The sequence below is a fragment of the Enhydra lutris genome, unplaced genomic scaffold (genome assembly GCF_002288905.1).
Source record: "Enhydra lutris kenyoni isolate GAN:26980312 unplaced genomic scaffold, ASM228890v2 scaffoldscaffold40, whole genome shotgun sequence".
Taxonomy (NCBI): domain Eukaryota; kingdom Metazoa; phylum Chordata; class Mammalia; order Carnivora; family Mustelidae; genus Enhydra; species Enhydra lutris.
The window spans coordinates 9,843,749-9,866,203 of NW_019154124.1; the positions used below are offsets into that span (position 1 = coordinate 9,843,749).

Consider the following 22,455-nt stretch of genomic DNA (forward strand, 5'->3'; position numbering starts at 1 on the left):
ATTCTTAGTCTAGAATCATCCAAGTGACCTGGGACACAAAGGCAGATGGAAATGCAGATAAAAATTAAATTAAATGTCCTTATAACCTGCAGCCCTTTGACAAATACTTAAGATTATAACATTCTTCCAGGAAACCCCCAGTGGTTTTTAAGGTTAATGCTTTGCTTGAGAGAAAACAACCTTAGCCTGACAATAGCAAGGCCTCCATGATCCCACGAATCTTCTTTAGCATATGAAAGTCCTTTAGGAACTTCCCTTAGTTTTACTTCCTCCAACCCTAAGGTATAGAATCAGCTGCCCCTCCCAATCCTGAGGCGCAGCTCCTTCTGCTCACAGGTTCTGTCCCTGTGTTTTAATAAAAACACATTTTTGCACGGAAGACATCTCGAGAATTCTTTCTTGGCCACCGGCTGCGGACCCCAACAACACTACTCAAAACAACAACAACAAAAAAAGCCCAACCAACCAACCAAACAAAAACATGTCAGAAGAATAACTTATACTTGTTCTAATAAGGTGTTCTGTGTTTATTAACAAGGTTTTATCCCAACCAAAATTAGATTTGGTCATTATGAGGAAAATCTCTGGAGATTCTCATTTGCCATATCATGCTGCCGTATGTGGATCTACAGTATCACAGGTACATGCTCGCATCCATTACTGCTGGTTCAAGGGCCAGAATTACACATTTAGGTAGTTGATTGAAAAGTAGTGTTCTGGGGCAAACCTGAAAGAGAAATCTTAATGCCAACAATTTTATGAAATTAGCAGTTCTGTAAGAAGTACTAAATTACCAGTTTTGGCTTGGTTGAGGCTTACCAAAAAACCAGAAAGCAGAAAAATGTACCATTTTTTAAAAATTTGACTTATTTATTCCACTAAGGTGTGTGTTCTCATGAAAAATACCTGCTATAGCCAATGTATCAAAATATGTTTAATAAGTTTACAATATAATATGCTTGCTTGTTCTAATTCTAGAAGATAATTTTCTTTGTGAGGCTTAGAAAAAAAATTGTCCTTTAGTATTAGACCATGTGATAACCCATCAACATCTGCATTATTATAGTTTCGTAGTGATACAACTAAAGAATACTGAAGTAGGATCTCAGAAATCACTAAAATTAATATTTGAGGATGTTGTAAACTGCTAAAACATACACATCACATTTTAGTATCTCTAGAGCATTACATCATGAGTAATTTATTTACATTTAACTTAAACCAAATAGACTTACTTTGAACAATGCTGCTGTACCTTCTATGTACACCTAAATTTCCAACTAAATTTCCAAAGATGCAAAATGGGGCTAACTCTTTCTATTTAACCGTTCAACATCTGGGGAAAGAATTACTCATCTGAGAGTAATAAAATTTATGGTCGTTAATTAACCTACTTTCCTGCACCGTTTTGACTGGAAGATAGGCTGTTTCGTATTCACTGTCAAAGTTTAAACTGCTTATGGATGCTCTGTGGCCTGGAGCACAAACCTAAGTTTCTGGGTGCTCAGGTACAGAGAGGAGCTTTCCTGTGTTCATTGGGTCATCTCTCAAGCTACTGTTTACTTGCCCCTCTAACCTCTCCCTACTTCCTCCTGTCCACATTTCATTCTTTTCAACTGGAATGGCTATTCCCCTCTCAAACCTTGCTGGTATGAAAGGAGATAGGGTAATGTGGAAAGGAATGGATGACTAGGTCCCTGCAGCCCAGCTGCACCTCTGATGCTCTCCACCTCAGCTTCTCTCCTGACTGCAGCTCTCTTTGTTCCAGGCTGCCATGATGCTACTTCCTCCTCTTTGGTTAACTGTCATGATCGCTCCTTCTCCATTTCCTTGGTAAACTCTCTTTATTTTCCTAACTTTAAATGAGCTCCCCAGAGTTAAATTCTTATCTGAATAGGCTCCTAGCAGGGCCTCAGGAATTGTCATGGATTCAGCTAACACCTACATTGCTGTGACTACCGTATCTACATCTCTAGCACAGCCCGCTCTGCTGAAGTATATATCCAACAACACTCTCTTACTGATTCTTCTGATGGTCCACCAAATCTTTAACTCAGCGTGGGACAGACTTGGGTTTGAATTTAATTACTGTGTCCAACGGCATCACAACCCTACGAAAGCCATTTAACCTCTCAAAGCTTCGGTTAACATAACTGTAAAATGAGGGTACTAACTCATAGGGTCATTGTGAGATTTTGATAAGGTAATGTATTTTCATTGATGAACTCAGTCTCTGATGGAGAACAGGTCACATGAAAGTGTAGGTGTGCCGTTCAAAAAGGAATTCATTACTTTCCAAATCTGGTTGGTGATTCCACACTCCCTTGACCAGTGAATAGTACATCTTCCCATCTATTTGCCAAGTTACAATAAACACTCTATTATAGTCTATAAAACACTCTAAACACAGTTTTCACCCTTCCACCTTTCCCAAATCAATCAGTTACCATAAAGTCCTTACCTCTTCCAAAATATCTCTTAAATCCAGTAATCCCTCTCAACCTTCAACTTCTAACACCTGTCTTAATTTATGCTCTCATCCTCTCCTGCCTATAATAAAAAGTCTTCTAACTGGTTTCCTTTTCTCTGTCTGAATGCATGCTCCACATCCTTGCCAAAGTGATTTATTTACTATGTATATAGGCAGCAGCTGACCCACTCTTAGGTGCCCCTGATGATAATGTCTTTGTATATCCTCTCCCCTTGAGTGTAGGTGGAATGTGTGACTTACTTCTAACCAAGAGAAAAATGCTAAATTGATAGCATGTCAATCCCATGACTATGCCACATTATATGAAACCCCATTTTAGCAGACTGAAGGGAAAGACTGCTAATTTCGAAGGCGCAAACAACTAGGATTTGAATGACCAATAGAGATCCGTGTGGGAAGGAATGGCTATGGCCTCATTTCTGCATCAAAACTAAAGAATTTAATTTTTTCCAAAAATCATGTGAGTTTGGAAGAGACGCTGGAACTCCAGAAAGCAATGCAGCCTGGCTTACATTTTGCAGACTTGTGAAACCCTGAGCAGAGACTCCAGCCAAGTGTTCATCTACAGAAACTGAAATAACAAGTGTGTATAGTTTTAGGCCACTAATCTTTTGGTAATTTGCTAAGCAGCATCAGAAAACTATCTCAAATGTGTATCAGGCAGCACCTTCCTTCCTGGACTCTACAGATCCTTACATTATAGATCTTAACACACTGGTCTCTATGAAGAGTTTACATAGCTCTTTCACTAAATATTCTCTTATTTTTTCAAGTCTTTGCTAAACTGTAACCACGAGACAAACCCTAAAGTCTTTCACCAGGAGTGTGTGTGTGTGTGTATGGTGTTTCATAGCACTGATCGAATTCAAACAGGTTATAGAATTTGTTTATGTAGTATGGTCATGTTCTATACCAGTAGAATGTAAGATCCAGAAGGGCAGAGAGATCTTAGTCTCTCTGGTTCACTGGTGTATCCCAAGCACCTGTGAGAGGGCTCAATAATATTTAGCTCAATGATATTTACTGAATTAGATCAAATTGCCTCCGCCATTGGGCCATGAGTTCCTTAAAGGTAAGTGCTGTTGCTATTTTTCTATATATATCATAAGCTCTGCATATAATAGACACAATAAATTCCAATGAGTGAATAAATAATATCTTTGGGATGTATCACTAAGTTATTCTGTATTGGTTGAAAAGCAGCTATAGAAAAAAATATTATCTTTCTGCATTCATGAGTAAAGGCTTTGCTAGAGTTTTAAAACATCAGATTGATTATTTTTATTTTAGAAATTCTTAAGAGAAATATCATATAGTTTTATTGTAGTCTTTCAATGAAGCTAGAGTTCAAAACCCAGTTGTAGTAGTTTCCTGTTGCTGCTGTAACAAATTCCCACCAGTTTCATGTCTTAAAACAACACATACTGATTGTCTTACAGTTCTGTAGACTAGAAGTCTAACACAGGTCTCACTGGGCTAGCATCAAGATGTCAGGAGAATTGCATTCCTTTCTGGATACCATAAGGACCATCTGCTTCCTTGAGTTTTCCAACTTCTAGAACCCAACCAAATTCTTTAGCACATGGTCCCATTTTCTCCATCTTCAGGGCCAGCAGAATCACACCTTTCTGACATAGCTTCCATTGTCACATCTTACCCAATGATAGCCAGGAAAGATTTTCTGCTTTTACATAGTCATGTAATTAAATTGAGCACACCCAGACAACAGAAAAATCTCCTCATCACAAGGTCTATAACAAAGTCTGCCATGTAAGGTGACATATCCACAGGTTCCAGATACCAGGATGGAACCTTTGGGGGGCCATTATTCTACCCGCTACATGAGTGAAAGCAGAAAATAGCATACAACTAAGTAAAACATTTATGACTCTAGTACCACAGAATCACCTCGGAAAATCCAATTTCAAATTTTTTTATTCCAATTTATACTGTATTTCATATTCTAAAATGAAACCTTTCTTTCCATTTTCTACAAAAATTGGATTCTTCTCCATTCAATAAAAAATGACAAAAACAAAAACTTGTAAAGCTGGCTTTCCACAGAAACCACCTCCACAACTGAGACCTAGCTATAGACCTCCTTTGGGTAATCACATTAAGAAGGCTTGGCCTTACTGAGTCTAAGGCTGCGAATTCTTCTCCTAGAGACAAAAGCTAAGTCTGCCTTAAGGAGGAACTTGGCAGCACATCAAGAACAAAAACATAGGGTGGTTATTTCTTCTTAATACACAGACAAAAGATTTTAAATTGCCTTTATGCTAGGAAATTTTTTACATCATTTATGAGTAAAGGGTTAAATGAAGGCAACATACAAGAATGAGGTTTGGCTATAGTTGTTTCCAGGTCATCTAGGAAAATACCAGTGATTAAATAGTAAAAGAGTCAGTGTCACAGAGCAAATCATCACCATCTCTCCTGTTGAGAGGCACTGACTCCTTTCATGATATTCTGAAATCTTCCAAATACATCAATTGAATATGCAGAATCCATTTTAATTAAGTAATAGAACCATGCCAAAGAGATTTGCATGTGTTTTTGGTGAGTTCGTAAGACATACTGAAGACAGATATAAGCCCCATTAAAAAAAAAAAAATTGGAAATGCACAAAGATTTGCTGACATATCAAAAATAAAGGTGAAGACCTACTCCATTTTTGCAACCTCTCCTCTCCCCCAAAATATAATCTCCTTCCTTTCTGAATCTGTGGTAACTGACATGAAAAGATATCAGATTCACAGGTTAAATTCTAGCAGAGTTTAGTTAATTCACACACAAATCCAGTCTTTCAAGTCTTTTCTGTCACCTTGTAAGATGTATCTTGTTCATGTGTAAGACTTGGTGACAACATGTGGGTGGCAAAAGCAAGTGATGTCACTCAAAAAAAACAATCTGATGCTGATGTTGAGTGTCAGCACGTCAATGACATCGTCCTGACTTAGATGGGTAAAGCATTTATTTCTCAGTAAAGTGAGAAAATATAGATGAAATTATCTTAACTTCATAAAAGGTAAATAATATAAAGTGGTGATGGTCAATGAGGTAGTAATATGAAGAGAATAAATGCTTAGGGTATATAAACAGACAGTAAGAGTTGATATTCTAGTTGTATTGTATACCAAATATCTACGTGAACTTAACTCATCTGAGCTTCTGTCCAAACATGATGGAGGATAAGTACAAATCATTCTCTCATTTGTTCAAATAATATCTGTTGATTGGCAACTCTGAGTGATGCACTATTCTAAGTACGGAAGATATAGCAATGAATAAATCCAACAAATATGCTGCCCCCCCCCATGGAGTATGCATGCTCACAATTCTCACAGAGTAATGATAAGGGCCAGATGAGAGTCAATAAGTACTGTAAATAAATGTAATTAGCATCATTATAATAGAAATACGATATTTCAAAAATGTGAAAAAGAGTTTTGCATAATAAGAATACTGAATAAACAAATGGGTTATTCAGGTAAACTAAGAACACTAAAATTTACGCTATCATTACATGAGATTTTGTATGTTGTCTTTAAAAGAATATCTCTGAAGAGTAGCTTAAAGAAAAAAAAATCTGCTTTTTGGCATAAAAATTTTCAGCAATTGGCCATGTATGTATTTTTAATAAGCTCTCTTTTGGAAGTAAATTTTAAATGAGAACATTATCTCTGGATTAGCAATCACTCTATGGGCTGGCTTCCTTTCTCTCTCTCTCTCTCTCCCCCTCTCTCCACATATACCCTTTTTGCTAGTCTTCTACACGACCAAGCAGTCATCACACCATGATTTATCTTCTCCTGTCAATTCAGCCATCATTCCACTCTGTTCCATTAGTTTTTCCTGCTGTGAAAATCCCAGTAGAATCCTTGGTAAACTCTCAGAAGTTTCCAGATTCTGCTTTGGAAAGCAGTGAACCACAATGTTATTAAAAACCAGTGACTTATAAAGGGATTTGTTCCTTACTCCTAAGCAAAGGGGAAGTCTAGACATTATCCTCAGAGTGACATTCATGCAAAGCACTGACTGCTCCAGCTATCAAATTTTACATGGAGTATTTTAGGGAGCCCTTTAAAAATCAAAATGCCTGGCTCTGCGTTTCACTAAGTGTGCCATTCCAAGAGATGTGACTGCCAAAACTGCGTCGTTATTATGAAGGTAGTTATCCTGTAATGCTGCAAGGCAAACATATTAAGGCTTTAATCACATATGTGGCACACACTTCAAAACTCCACACTTTCAAAGGACTTACTGAAGCCAACATTCCAACTCAGTACTCATCCAGTGAAACGGAAGCTAATAAGAAGCATGAAACAGTACATACTATAAGAACTTTGGCAGAGCACCACATGTATCGACCTTACATTAAAAAATCATAATGGCATTAAATCATTCCAATGATCCAGTGGAATTAAATCATCCCAAACCGCTAACACCCATTCACAAGAAAACTACCGTTCTTTCATCAGAAACCGCATGTCATTCTGATTCATATATAGTGCTAAAAATATAAATTTGATAGAATGTGTCTAAACCTGACCCAGACACTTAAAATATTTTCATAACTCCAGAGGCAAAAGGAAAACAGGCAAAAATGTCTTCACTGTGCAATATAGTCAGCTCTGAACAAATGGCCTGGATGTAAGCAGTAGGTAGCAGAGTTAAAATAGAAATGTTAATCCTACGAGAGCTCTGGCCTGCTGTTTTACAGCCTTTCCTAAAGATTAAGAAAAAAAGGAGGTAGGGGAGTGAGGATCACACAAAATACCCAGCACTAATACCAAGCACAGCACTAATACCAAGAACTAAAAACACAAAACAAAGCAACACACACTACAAAACATCAACAAATGCTACAGAATAAAACAAAGCACTGACTAGAAAATACATTTTTTGTTTTTCAACATGAGATCTTTTTTAGAGGGTCGTAACAGGAATGAATGGGAATGTAATTAAGTAAAGTTATTTTCTGGTTTAAGTTTTAATAGAACAGCAGAATATTTTTTACTCAAGATAAAAGGAGAAATATTTATTTTGGGCAACATTATGAATTCCTGTATTATATCTACATATTAGAAAATAGCTTCTTCAAGAAGTCTTCATTTTTCTAAAATTATCCAACTATCAGGCAAAACAACATCAGCAAACTTTTTTCTATAAAAGGCCAAGTAACAAATATTTTAGACTCTGGGAGCTAAACAGTCTCTGTGGCTCAAAAGCAGCCACAGACAAAATGTAAAAGAATGAATGTGGCCATATTCTAATAAAACTTTATTTATGGATATGGTAATCTAAAAATCTTGTTATTTTCAGTGCTCATGAAATATTGTTCTTTTTTTTCCCAATCATTTAAAAGTATAAAACAACATTCTTAGCATGTACCATACATGCAGTGGGCTAGATTTGGTCCAGGTTGTAGTTTGCTAATTCCTAGGTTAGACATTAATAATGCAAACTCTAGGAAATAAAACATAAGAAGACAAAGCTCAAATTATCTTTCTTTCTTCCCTTCTTTCTTCTCTTTCATCTTTCTTAATTCCCCCTTTTCTTTTATTTATTTATTATCTATCTATCTATGTATCATCTGTCTATCTTTGCATCTGGCAATACACAAAGTATAAGGAAATAGTACCAGGAGAGTGGAGGGTCAGACTACCAGTCTCTTAAATTCAGCTGGTATAACAGTCCACTGTAAGGTGCTAACTATAATGGTTTGCAGGCATTGGGCCTATGTAACTACCATGGAGATTCTGAGCGCTATAAAACTGTTCATAATATTCAAAGTGAATACAGTTACATGATATCCTATTTGCATTCCAATTAGCTGTCATGTAAGTTGTTTGTTTTATTTTTTATTTTTATTTTACTTACTTTTTGTTGTTTTTTGTTTGTTTGTTTGTTTTCTAATGACATCTTCTTTGACAACTAATGTCTTCATTGAATTCTTACAATATTTCCATAATGGTAAAGAGAGAAGGAAGCTATGAGAGAAGCTTGCTTCATGGCAAGGGCTGGAGCATTATTATTTACTTATCACAGCTGAAAAGCTGTTTTTAACTGTACAGGGAAGCTTCCCTAATGATTGCCAGATTCCTCTGGCAGTGAGGAATTTGGTAACACCATGACATATTATGCCCTTCTTAAGACATTTAGATACATAGTGCTAAGAAATCCTTGGGAGCGGTGACCTGTAATTCTCCCAAGCTCCATTTCAGAAAAGGCAATTCTATTCACTTTTAGTAGCCAATAAGCACAGGGAACTCTCTTTTGAAGAAATTTCACCAGCAATACAAGAACTGCTTGGGCAGCAAATATTTTATACCGATATACTGGCTGTTAGAGTTTCAGGTAAACGGAAATCCCTGCTTCTAAATTCTAGTACAGTCTGATATGACCATGAGGATAAGATTCAATGGTTCAGTTAGTCAGCATCTCTTCAGAAAGATGCTGTTGGTAGGGGGATTGTCATAGTATGTACTTTCCTATTAGAATCGAGTCTTTCAGAGACTCATGTGACTTTGTAAGCAGTCATTAAGGAAGCTTCCCAGTACAGTTAAAAACATATGCCTAAATACTGTTTTTCAAAATGACACAAATATTTAAATACCAACACAAAAAGTCTATGTAAAGGTGCCAGATACTTATATGGTAAGAAAAGCCAAAGAATTTATGCATAAGTATGTGTCTTACTGTCTTCTATCTGAATAAACACTGCCACACAGTTTATAAAGACTTGAAAATTCCATCCACTAAATCTACATATTTTATGCAAACCTTCATGAGACACTACCCGACGGTGACATCAGAGTTCACATTTAACACAAGTTCCAAAAGGAGAAAGCAAGCAAGCAAGCAAGCAGTCACTTTTTATGAGTAATATGAGATATTAGGGGGAAGTATGACTCTAAAATTACCACTTCACTTCAGGAATTTTTTTAAAAATGCAATCTCCATGCCAGATAATCCCAGCCAAGGCTAGGAGCAACTCTTCGAAGTCATCCATATGGAGGTTATATCTTTGGAGAACACAGTTTATATGCAAAATGAAGATGAGCTTTTGCAAACAGTTATGAATTCATTTCATTATATGAATAGCAATGGATATAATCATGATTTTCAATTCATCTTGACAAATATTTATTGAGCTTACCAAACATGGTGATATGCCTACAGAGAAATTACATATCATGGAGAAACTGAATGCTGAAAGGAGCATGTGGTAAAAATACATAATATGGGAGAATGGATTAAGCACTGGTTCTAAAGTCTTAGGAGTGGATAAACTGAGTTTGAAGCATGATGTTTGAAATGTTAAGGAGTTCACAATTTTTGTTACCTAAAAGTAAGACGTAAATCAGCAACACAGATGTTAGCAGAGATGTGGAGAAAAAGGAACACTCAGGGCACTGTTAGGTGAGAATGCACACTGATGCAACCACTGTGGAAAACAATGTGGTGTTTTCTCAAAAAGTTAAAAATAGAACCACCTTATGATCTAAAAATTGCACTAGAGGGTATTTACCAAAAGAATACAAAAACACTAATTCAAAGGAATATATGCACCCCTATATTTATAGCAACATTATTCACAATAGCCAAGATATGGAAGCAGCCCGACTGTGCATTGATTTATGAATGAATAGAGTAGAGATGGTACATATACAACAGAATATTACTCAGCTATAAAAAAGGATGCAATCTTGCCATTTGCAACGATGTGAATGGAGCTAGAGTATAACGCTAGGTGAAGTAAGTCAGACAGAGAAAGACAAATACCATATGATTTCGCTCATATGTGGAATTTAAGAAACAAAACAAAAAAGCAAGTGAAACGAATGAGAGAGAGAGAGACAATCAAAGCAAGAAACAGACTTTTAGTTACAGAGAACAATCTGATGGTTACCAGTGGAGAGGTAGGTGGGGGACGGAGATTAAAGTATGTACTTGTGATGAGCACAGGGTGATGTGTGCAAGTGTTGAGTCACCCTTTTATACACCTGAAACTAATATAACACAGTTAACTAACTGGAATTAAAATAAAAACTTTAAAAAAATGTTTTAAATAGTAAAATAAAATACAAAAAAACAAGTAAGATGTAAATGCAAATATTGAATTCAGGAAATTACAACAATTAGGGATTTGGGATTTGTTTGTACATCACAGATAATTAAAACCAAATAAATAGGTGAGATGGCCAAAGAATATGTAAAAACAGGAGGACTGTAGACAGAATCTCAGGGAATACCTATGCTGACAAGCAGGAGGAAGCTGGGCTGATGAGAGAAACTGAGAAGGAACTTACATTACTTGTGTCTGAAGCAACAGGTAAAGAGCGATTCTACACTACCAAATGATGCAAAGAGGAGATGGAAGTATCTCAGCGGTTAAAGGTCATTGGGTTTCTTATGATGAGGACACTGAAGACCTTGGCAAAATCAGCAGGCTAGCAGAGGGTGAGCAATGGGTCAAGGTGTAGTTTAGTTTTGTATCCTTGTGTAAGGTTTCTAGGCCAAGGACACAGTAGAGAATGAAATGAACAAATAAAGCCAGTAAGAAAATAGCTGATAAAGAAAGGTCTTGGAAATGGCAGGAAAGGATAAAACTGAGAACAGACTAGAGACTGGTTAGTCTGGCAAGGAAGGATTATCTCTCAGGTGTGAGGCAAGCAAAGAGAGGATCAGTGAAAACACCAATGTGCCCAGGTGTAAAGAGGATGCCAAGGAGAGCATGTCAGCAAATTCTCAACCTCAGACCAATACAAGCTGAAGTTACGGGAGTGAGAGATTCAGATCTGGGGTTTTAAGTAAGACCAAAATAAGAATTTCATAAGAAAGGTACACTTTGAAATTGCTATTTAGCCAAGAAGAAATATCCACATCTTAAATTGATTGAGGTCTGAGTGCAATTCATTTCTTAGCTCAGAATACCTGTTGCACCACTGCAAATCTTATAATGAGGTTTACAGACACATCTTATATCTCTTTCTTAAGCTAGTAGAGGAATTACCTAATTTCATAAAGTAGTTCTGATATTTTAAGTAAAGAGATTTCATCACTTCCTGCAAGGTGGTCAGGAATGTGTGAAAGATATTAACTACTGCCTGACTGGCAAACTAGAGTTTTTTTCTCTTGAGTAGTGCTTCTCAAACTTTAGTGTATATTGAGCTACCTGGAGGGCTTGGTAAAACACAGATGGCTGGGTCTTATCCCTAGAGTTCCTGGATTGGACCCCAAGTTGCATTGCCAACAACTTCTTGGGTAACACTGATTTTGTTAGTCTGGGGAACACATTTTAAGAACCTCTGCTCTAAACAAGAGTATTTTTCACCCAACTTGTCTTAAATTGGCAAACTACAATTGTGAGTGTATTAAAATACTAACATTAGTATTTTCAAAAAAGCTATTTTTTAATTAAATTTACTTTTAAATGTTACCTAGAACTATCATTATCACTGGAAAATGGTTCCATGTATTTGTTAAAAAGTTGCAGAATTTGGGGCACCTGGGTGGCTCAGTGGGTTAAGCCTCTGCCTTCAGCTCAGGTCATGATCTCAGGGTCCTGGGATGGAGCCCCACATCGGGCTCTCTGCTCAGCGGGGGGCCTGCTGCTCCCTTCTCTCTGTCTGCCTCTCTGTCTACTTGTGATCTCTCTCTCTCTCTCTGTCAAATAAATAAATAAATAAATAATTTTTTAAAAAGGTTGCAGAATTTGCTTCAGTTGAGAGAAACACTACCCATGCTTAAAATTTCTTCCCATCCTTTCATTTGGCTCATAATCACTGTATTTCACTATAATATGTGCCAGGGACTGTTCCAGGTGCTTTTCATATATTAATTCCTCACAATTCCTTCAATATTTGCTCCTCACAATAACCCTATGAAATAATGTATTTCATTAACTCCATTTTACAGCTGTGGTAATAGGCACAGAGATATTAAATATCTCAGTGAGGGTCCAACAGACATCAACACTGGAGTCTCTCTGGTTCCAATATTATAGTCCTTACCTCTTATGCTCTTCTGTTACACATTAAAGTATAGTTTGAGCTCAAATAATTACCTGTGCCGAGAAACAGGACATGGTATCTACCATCAGCAGCATTCACTCGATCCACAGCTATCTTGGTGTATTTGTAGTCAGTGCCTATACGAACAATCAAAGGCCTTCTGTGGATTGGGTAGACAGAATTGTACATGAGAGGATGGTTCCGGATAAAAGTGACAACATCATCTGGGAATTCCTTAGTGGTCCTCATATTGGGTGTAAATGCTCCTCCTGGACACTAATAAAATATTTTAAAAGAGAAATAGTAAAGAGTTACTTTATTTTAGTGATAACCAAAGGCCTCTACTTTTCAACATACTTAGAAGCTTAAGTTGTTGTAAATACAGATCCTCCTCAACCTATGATGGGTTTAAATCCTGATAAAGTCATCATAAATTGCAAATGTTGTAAGTTTATAAAATGCATTTGATACACTTAAGCTATTAAACATCATCGCTTAGCTGAGCCAACCTTAAACATGCTCAGAACACTTATATTAGCCTGCAATTAACAAAAATCATGTAACACAAAGCCTATTTTATAATAAAGTGTTGAATAATTTATTGGATACTGTGTTAACAGTGAAAAGCAGAATGGTGGTAAGTGTATGGCTTGTTAACCTTTGTGGCTGTCTGGGAGCTACAGTTCACTGCCCAACCCAGCATCATGAGAGAGGATCGTGTCACAAATCACTAGCCTCGGAAAAGATCAAGATTAAGTATTCAAAGTACAGCTTCTGCTGGGTGTGTGTTGCTTTTGCACCATCATAAAGTCAGAAAAACCATAAGATGAACTATCCTTAGTGGGGACCATCTGTATTTGCTATCTGTTGAAGAGAAAGCAGCATGACTATACAACTATCTATAGAAAATTATTTAAAAAGATACACAGTTTGACCACTAGAGCAAGGTTAATAAGTCCACTGATCCTAATTCCATTTGTTTTCAGAGAGCAGTTGATGCCATTTAACCTTCCCACCCATCACTTTTCTGTTCTTATTCTGTGCCACTGACAGTGTTACTAGGGAAAAAAGAAAAAAAAAAAATCTTGTGGATATAATCTAATGCTATTACTGGCTAAAATAGATCATCATTATCAAATTCAGTCAGAACTCCAATGTGCAAGAGTTTTATTCCACCTGATTCCCTCCTCCCAGAAGAGGGATCTCCAAAGTTGGGGCACGGATTGGGTGTGGTAAATTAGACCTGATAGTTTCCTTCTAGAAAAGACTTCTATGACTTCTATTACTCTTAGAATAAAATTCCAATAGCTTAGCATGAACTAGAAACCCCTGTATTTCTGGTCTGCCTCTATCATTCCCAGAATAGTTCTCACTGCTCCCCCTCCAGGACCTTGGCACTTGCTACTCCCCATTTGAAATATTCTTATCCAGACAATTCCATGGTTTTCCCTGTTACCTCCTTTAGCTTTCAGTTCCCCAAAATTGCTTCTTTAAAGGTGGTGACACATATAATATACCCCATCTCTGCCTCTACTCTCTAGCTCCTTAACCTGCTTTATTCTTCTTCACAGCTCTATTTACCTAACTCTATATTATGATTAGTTGCATGTCTGTTTTTCGTCTGTTTCTCCCTCTAGAATGTAAGCTACGTGTTGACCTTAACTGGGTATATTTTGTTCACTGTTTCACTCTTAGACCTATACCAAAGCTGACAAATAATAGATATTCAACAAAGAGTAATTAATGAGTGAATTACTCTGTTATATCTGGCATTCAATTTTGGTACAGGGGATGTATGAAGCAAGAGCCTCAATTCTGCCAGGAGAGGCAAGATTCAGAACATTAAGTTCAAAGAGGCAGCTACAAAGCAATAACAAGATCTGAAAAAGGAATGCTGGACAACTTCAGCAGCTCTGGAAAGAAGGCATGACAAGGGCTTCTGGGGAGAAGATTCCATTTATAGGGCATCCAAGGCCAAGCTCAGTGGTAGGCTGGGAGCTGCTGAAGCTTAGAACTCAAACTTATCCATTAATAGGATCCAAGTGCTAAGTTATACAAGTGAAACTGTTAGGTATAATCTTTAACACATATACACATTATTTGTGTAACCCTATTAAATACCTGACAATATTTCCACTTTCAAAAACAAAAATGCTTTGTCATATTTTCTTGAAAGAAAAGTACTTCTGTTCTAATTTTCATTTATTCTCTTAAGAGAGGTAGAAACTAAAGGAAGGGAACAAAGCAAACTTTCTGATCAAAAGCAATGGGTACAGCATCTGGGCAAACCGTAGGATATAATAGGGACAGTAACAAACTGGAAAGTTGTGCATTATTTAAAATTGGCAATGAACACTCATTTCTAGGTGATTGCTTCTGTGCAAGAATATAAGCCTAATGTGGCGAGATTTCAACAGAAGATAGAAATGTGGAGCTTTATGTGAAATCTGCCAAAATTATAATGCTAACTCAATGTAAAAAAAAAAAAGAAAGAAAGAAAAACAACTTTAGGGACCCCAAAAAGACAGCAACCTCTAGGTTAAATCCTTTCAATAGCTAACCCACAAGGTTAGTGCCTCTGGACCAGTATCGTTGGGCAGACCCATGTTTGCAAATAACTCTCAGCAAATTACTAATGCTGCCTCACTCACTTAGACTGTATTATACTGAATGCAATTTTTAGACTCACTTTGACCAGTTAACATTACTAGGACTTTTTACAGGACCAGTAAATACAGTTCTTTTTTTTAATAGAAAGGCACAGGGAGCAATTAAATGACTTCACTAAGGAGAGAAAATGAGACAGTAATAAAAGTAAGCCTCTGATTCATTATCCCATCAAGTGACTTTCATTTGGGGGTCATATGTTTTTCTTTTAGGAAAAAGCATTATATTTAAATATACAGTTTATAAATTGCCCACAAAAAAACCCAAATGGGGACAAAGAATTTCATCTGAGGGTATTCTAAAATGATGGATGTGTTCCATACTTCTGCAAAGTGTAGAATTATTGGTGTTCTCTATCCTCATTCCTCACACAAAGTGGAAAAAGGGAAATGCATTGCTCACTGAATGAAAAAATGGAAAGAACAAATGCATGGGCAATCCAGTTCCTCATAAAACACTGCTAATTATGGTTTGCTAAGCTGAGATGTCTCCTTAAATATTTGCAAACATTCTCATTTGTAAGTTCCAGAAAGATCCAAAGTTAGCATATATTACTAGGCAATTTATATAATTTCCAGTTAGCATTTATTTCCATGTGTGATAAGGTTATTAAATTATAAGTGTGTTAGCTTCTGGGTTTTAGTTAATTTAAATTCAGTTAAAAATTATGTCTCATGTGCTCAAAAGTGAACTTATTAAATAGGTAACCCAAATAAATCAACTCAAATCAGTTACTTTATGTTCATTCAAATGTCCCCCATTTGGGACTTTTGTTTTATGAACTTCTTGCTTAGAAACCAGTGTTTCCTGGCAGGAGTATTTTCAAAATTACAAAAGAAGCCTTTTTGACAATAATTAATTTTTTCCATTGATTCGTGGCATAAACTTTGCAGATAAGACACAGGATGGGTGACAATGATAGTGACAAGAACAAAAATGGATTACTGTTAGGAGAGTCTCTATCTGGACTCGTGAATTTGTTCAGTGTAACGTTACCAAGAATAAATAAGATGCAATTAACTTATCCGTCACCTTGTGATATGTGAAAGCATGTGTACTGAAATCTCAAGATAATATAATATCCACATACTGTCATAAAATAAAGCCTCTGTCCATGAATGAGGCTGGTGTCTCATTCTTCAGAAGGCTGACTGAGCTCTACAAATAGTCATTAAGTAGTTCGGTTTAAACTTCTCCTTTAAGCTGTTTTTTTCCAGTTCTAGTTTTCTGTTTATCAAGCAGTGATAAGACTCCTTTTTTCAGTAAAGACATTTTAAGTGTTTTGATTACTAAAGTGTTGGTTGAAATGCTAGGAACAATAACAATGCCATGTTAAGGAAGTATCAGCAATTGTTGCCCTCAACCAAATTTCTTCCATATTTTTAGGTATCCTTGACATCTGCCATCCTCTGATGTTCCTAAATCTCACATATATGGTCCTAGTTTCCAATATTAATATTATTCAGGGGCGCCTGGGTGGCTCAGTGGGTTAAAGCCTCTGCCTTCGGCTCAGGTCATGATCCCAGGGTTCTGGGATTGAGCCCCACATCGGGGTCTCTGCTCGGCCGGGAGCCTGCTTCCCCTCTCTCTCTACCCGCCTCTCTGCCTATTTGTGATCTCTATCTGTCAAATAAATAAAAAAAAAATCTTTAAAAAAATATTAATATATTCATATATTAATTCACATAGCTATTCTTTGGATACCTTTTATTCAAAAAGCATTTTGATGTGCCCAGTGGGGGACATAATAAGAAGCCACCATTATCTTCTAGACATAAGTATTCTAGTAAGGAAGATGGGCATATTCAAAGTAAAATAACAACGTATATAATAATAATTCAGACAAATATAAGATAAATAATTTAGAAGATTATAAAAATCTAAGATAAATAACAATTTTGGTTCATGATCAATTGCCATATATGCGTAAGATCCAATATTTTTTAAATGAATTCAGACTAGAAGAGAACTTAAGGCTCTCAGGGTTGGTGAAAAGGTTTAGAGATAGAAAAAAAAATTGGAATATTTCGGAAACTATAATTCCTGGGACATTGCTGGATCACAGAGCACAAAGTGGAAGAAAGAGGTAGGAACTGAGGTTAAAGACTACAGAAAATAAAAGCAAAACTAGTCAGAGAAGGAGTGACGGGCATGGTCAAGGGGAGTTTGACCTAAACACTTGGAAGATGAGTGGTGTACGGATAAATTTATGAACATAAATAAATGGCATTCCAGAATCTGTGGTAGTTTCTGGCACTGGTCTTTGGAACTTGTATTCTTAGAGAAACTGAGCTCATGCTTAAGGACTTGATAATCTAGGCCCTTTATTTAAAGCCCAAAGATTTACATAGCTGAAGAGTCGTACTTATGTACCAGGTGATCCTCATTTTACCTCCATTTATCCACCATTGCTGACAGGAGTGCTCTATTCCAGTCCTGCTAGTTCAGGCAGAGCTTCTAGAACTCGCTTATTAATTTCTATCTTTGCCTTATAATGTAAGCTGTAGCCTTTCTGGAATATTATTCTTTCCCCACCTAAGTTATCCAAATCTGACTGACTTCGGGGCAAGCTCGGTCTCCTATTTTTATATGCCTTCTCTACACAAGGCTGTCCCATGACAGTCTCTCTCTCCCCTAAACTTCAATAGTATTTATTATCTATTTTATTCATGGGTCTTGAATAATGATATGAAACAACATATAATACATTTTTCATGTCTATACCCCTTATATACTTAATTTTATTGTAAACTTCCCTAACAATGTTTTAAACATCTGTGAAGACTAGAAATATTTCTAATGTAAGAATCACCAAAAGATACATGGAATCAACAAAAGTGTCAGCAATAAAATTCTTTTTCTGGCCATCACTCACTAAGTGGGTCACAGATTTTCCATGTTCTCTTGCTGTACCAGGTACCAGGCACAATGATGAATGCAAATGGTTCTAGTCCACTTATAAATAGACATTAAAACAGAACACTTCTATTAGGTTCTGCTTTAAACAGAAGTATATAAGCAAAAATAATTTTCTATGGAAGCTTTATACACGTTGCAACAGAATAATGTCATGTGTTAGCTCAGCCACAGAGAGAATATGCAGTCTTTGGCCGCCCTTTGCAACATACCAAAGGTGTCTTGTTTCTTCCACAAACTTGAATTACTTATGGAAAAACATTATGACACAATTGGCAGGCTTCTTCCCAATGACTTGGGTTTGCTAGTTGGGGCAGTTTGCTAACATTGCCATCAACCTGGCTTTAAAAGAATCACCTACAGGGAACACTAGAATGAGGGTAGACAATTCCTGCCCCTGTCATTTCTTTAAGAATCCAGTCATGGATTTATGAGATTGACCCGGCAACTGGACTACTGCATAGGGAAATAAAGTAGAGCAATCACAGTTGATGCTTCATGGGAGGACTTCAGAAGCAACATTTTTAGCCCTAAAGAAGAGGGAATGCTCTGGGTCATTTGGCTGTAGGTCTTCCCGCTACATCAGTGGGATACGAAACCCGGGAAGCCTAGGAAAAAGAAAGACGCTGGCCACTGTGAGTCAGACAGCTAAGACTTCCTGGTGTGTTGCTCAGGGAAGGGTGGAGGGACCAGATCTTCTGGGAGGTATGCTTTCCAGAAGGAGTTCCAGAGGTCTTCCTCCACCCTGCCTGTTTCCCTCCCTAAGGATCACTCATCTGACAATTTTTTTTATTTAAGGGAGCTGCTCTGGTCTCAGCACCAGATGTAAGAAACCACATTATAGAAATATGTCTCAAGGACTGACTACTCCCTTTTTTTTTCACAGCATCAGCTCCAGATGTGTGTTACTAAGCCCTGGCTTACACCACACTACTTTACAACAGAAAAAAACATGCTTATTCTTAGGAGCTTGGAAATAGTGAAAAGTGGGACTGTTAGCAGAATTTTCTAATTTAACATTGGTTTACTTTGTTATACTAAAAGGGTTTTTATCTATTCCCACATTTAATGTAGAATAATTGCTATTCGACATGAGTGGTTTTCTCAGTATGATTCCTGAGAGTCTTTTTGAACTGTCATTTTGGTGAAGAGTCTTTATGAGGGGTAGGAACAGGAGTGGCTTTTCTTCAGGAAAAAAAATTCCCTGAATTGTAACACTTGTCAGTTTTCAGACTGTAACTATTCTCACCATGCTGATCTCAAGTTAGTACTGTGAATCCTTACTTGAGATGAGGCACATACAATTTGCTCTTGTAAATTGGGTATAAACTAGCTCCCACATATACTCACTGAGGCTCTGAGGCCTCAAACCTGAACCAATGAGCATGGCTCTCATTTACCTGTTTTTATTTATCTGGGAAATTTATCTTAAGGTAATACTTGGGGGAAAACAGAATTTTGTTGAGTTTACAAACCCAGCTGTTCCTGTATATGTATGTTGTTAAAAAGAACAATTAATGAAAGCATATACAATCATAATAGTTAATTTTCTGTATTAAGATGAAGCAATGACTTGGTCAACTTCAAACAGTAAATAATTCTCAAAAAGAAGATTTAGTTTGAATAGATTATCAGTGAGTCACCTGAGAGTGCATGAAATACACTGAATGAATAAAGAGAGCCGTGAGTTATAATGGAATTTGAAAGTTGTTTGCCTTCCCCTTCACTTTGCCTCCTCTTATGTAATCTCTGCTTCTTATCCAACACATCCCAACTTGAGGTACCCTAAGATCAATATATCTATTGATATCTTCCTTGTGTTACACCAAATAATTATTTTTTCCACTTTCTCTTGAGCTATGAGCATCAAAAAGAGATCACATATAAGGAGACCATGAACTGTATAATAGGACTTTGTCCCCAGCCATGATTAAGTGCAGCTTAATTCTTTCACAGCTAAAGAGCAAGGATGATAATCTTTCCAGTTAATTAAAAGTTAATTGTTCCTGTAAAAGATATATCAATGATTAATCTTTGAGCTTCTTAGCCAGGGAACCAAATTTGAGCTCTTTTATTTTTTAATAAATTAGGTTTAAAGGCTTAGCAAACTATTTTTCCTATTTTTTAAAAGAAATTTGACAGCAGTATAATTTAAGATGATGAAAAAAATAAGGGACTGAATAATACACTGCAAATAAACTCTAATAATAACACAAAAAATAAAGTGAATCAATAATCGGTAAAAATTATGTGGGATGAATATCTGAAAGAATTTTGGTGGAGGGAATTTCATATTCAAGTAAAAAGGAAAAAGAAACATTTTAGGAAAATAATATTTTAACAATTATCTTTTAATTATTTTCCATGAAAACATTCTTCTTTACTCACATCGCTCCAGTTTATAAATATAACCATATTCTATGAAATGCAAAAATACAAAAAAATTATATTCCTCTTGATAGTTGAAAACTATATTCCTCTTGATTGTCTCTTTTCAGTGTACTCTATGACACTTTATAGAGATAAAAACTAATCAATATTCTAGAATTCAATAAAGCATTACAAGGGGCCAAATGAAAAACAAACAGTAGGACTATGATCATTGTTGTCCTAGGAAAAGTTCAATTCCAATCTGTGAGTGCACCGTCTGTAACCAGCTAGAAATGTTAGCTTTCAATGTACTTCTTAATACTGCTAATATACCATATACCTCAGAATTTTATAGTTCATAAATATTTTATTGAACTATAACATCACTTTCATTGTGTTTATTTACACATACTATTTTCTTTTTTTGAGAAATGCACAGCATATAATTTTTCATATATCCCTTAAAATTCAAAGATCCACATATATTTTATCTCTAAATTAATTCTTGTATGGTTATTCCTTTATTAAAATAGGTGAAATTCATTAATTTTCATTTTTGAATTCATTAATGAATTCATTAATATCAGGAAGGGTTGCTAAAAGCAACTACCATTCAAATTCTTTCAGGCTGACACCAAAATGTTAACACTTTCCAAGCTATGGCTTTTATGCGAATAAAATTAGGAAATATCTCTGTCCTGTTTCATATATCCAGTTGTCTTGAAGTCTAAAAGAGATTTTATTAGTAATAGTACATAGAAAAAAATTGTAGATGGTGCTATATTTGTAAAGTCCCAAGTGACCTGAAAAATTATAATGAGTTTATCAGTTGGTCTATGGCTGTATTTAATAAACATGAACATGATATTCATATCTTGTTAAATTATATTTTCTAAAAACCAAAATAACAAAGAAACATTCCTGGATACTTACAGTTCCAGGGCGAGGATATGGAATTCTACCCTGATAGGAAATCAGCTGATGATTTGGCCCTTCTTTATGGGCAAAGGGCCCATTAAACACAGTCTGTATATCAGATAAATGATACACACACACTGCTGATCCTTTAAAAACCGAGCTAAAAAAACAAACAGAAAGAGATCTATTTTCTTATTTTTTTAACTTTTAAATACAATTTTAAAAAACAGATAAAGTTTGTGATAAAAGTTGATATAATTCATCATAGAAAACTTGAATGCTACAATATACACTATAAAGCTAAAAAACTTCTATTATTTTGAAATAAGCCATTGACACATAAAATATTAAAACATTTAATTCATCCATGGAGGTAGTAGGCAGTAATAAGTTCTAAAAGAATCATCAATGTTCCCAAAATATAGGACTAGTAAAGAAATTTCTAACTAGCTTATCTTAATAAGAAAAAATAAACTGATGATTTATTTAAAAATATGAGTTTGAATTCTAAGTCACCGTCAATACAATCTATCATAATTTAACTCAGAGAAATAAATCTCATTAAGGGAAAATGGTATCTCTTTGCCTTAAGATTATTTTAATGTGAGAATGTTCCTACATGTATCCTAAAGAGTAGCTAGAAAAGTCTGTTGTCATAGTCTCTGTATTTTCCCTGTTAGTAACAGAAAAAAACAATAGATTCTGAAAGAGATTCATTACATTAACTTTGTCAATAAAATCTCATAGAATTTGTTTGGATCCTTACTAAAGACTATTTCTGTTGTTACTAAGGCAGATTGACTGAAACAAACATTGTGATTTATATATATCTCCTAAATCAGATGCTTAATGGAAAACTTAGATGCCCATTGGAAAAAACAAGATACATTATTAATCATTAGCATCACTGGTCAGAAATGACAATTTTGAATTTTTCAAAAAGCTACTGGGAAGAAAACAAACACTATAGAAATATTTTTGGGGGACGAACATTTTCTTCTTAAGAATTTCGTTCTTGGGGCGCCTGGGTGGCTCAGTGGGTTAAAGCCTCTGCCTTCAGCTCAGGTCATGATC

General features: G+C 35.9%; 1 protein-coding gene across 1 annotated transcript in view; it reads right to left on the reverse strand.

Annotated features, from left to right (window-relative positions):
• The window catches only part of LOC111155291 (semaphorin 3C), a 175,584-nt gene that overhangs the window by 37,627 nt on the left and 115,502 nt on the right, over positions 1–22,455 (reverse strand). Inside the window, exons 11-12 of the mRNA XM_022515431.1 lie at positions 21,397–21,541; positions 12,564–12,786 (exon numbers count right to left, since the gene is read on the reverse strand). Of these exons, the coding sequence (XP_022371139.1) occupies positions 12,564–12,786; positions 21,397–21,541 (368 nt within the window). The remainder of the gene's footprint in view (positions 1–12,563; positions 12,787–21,396; positions 21,542–22,455) is intronic.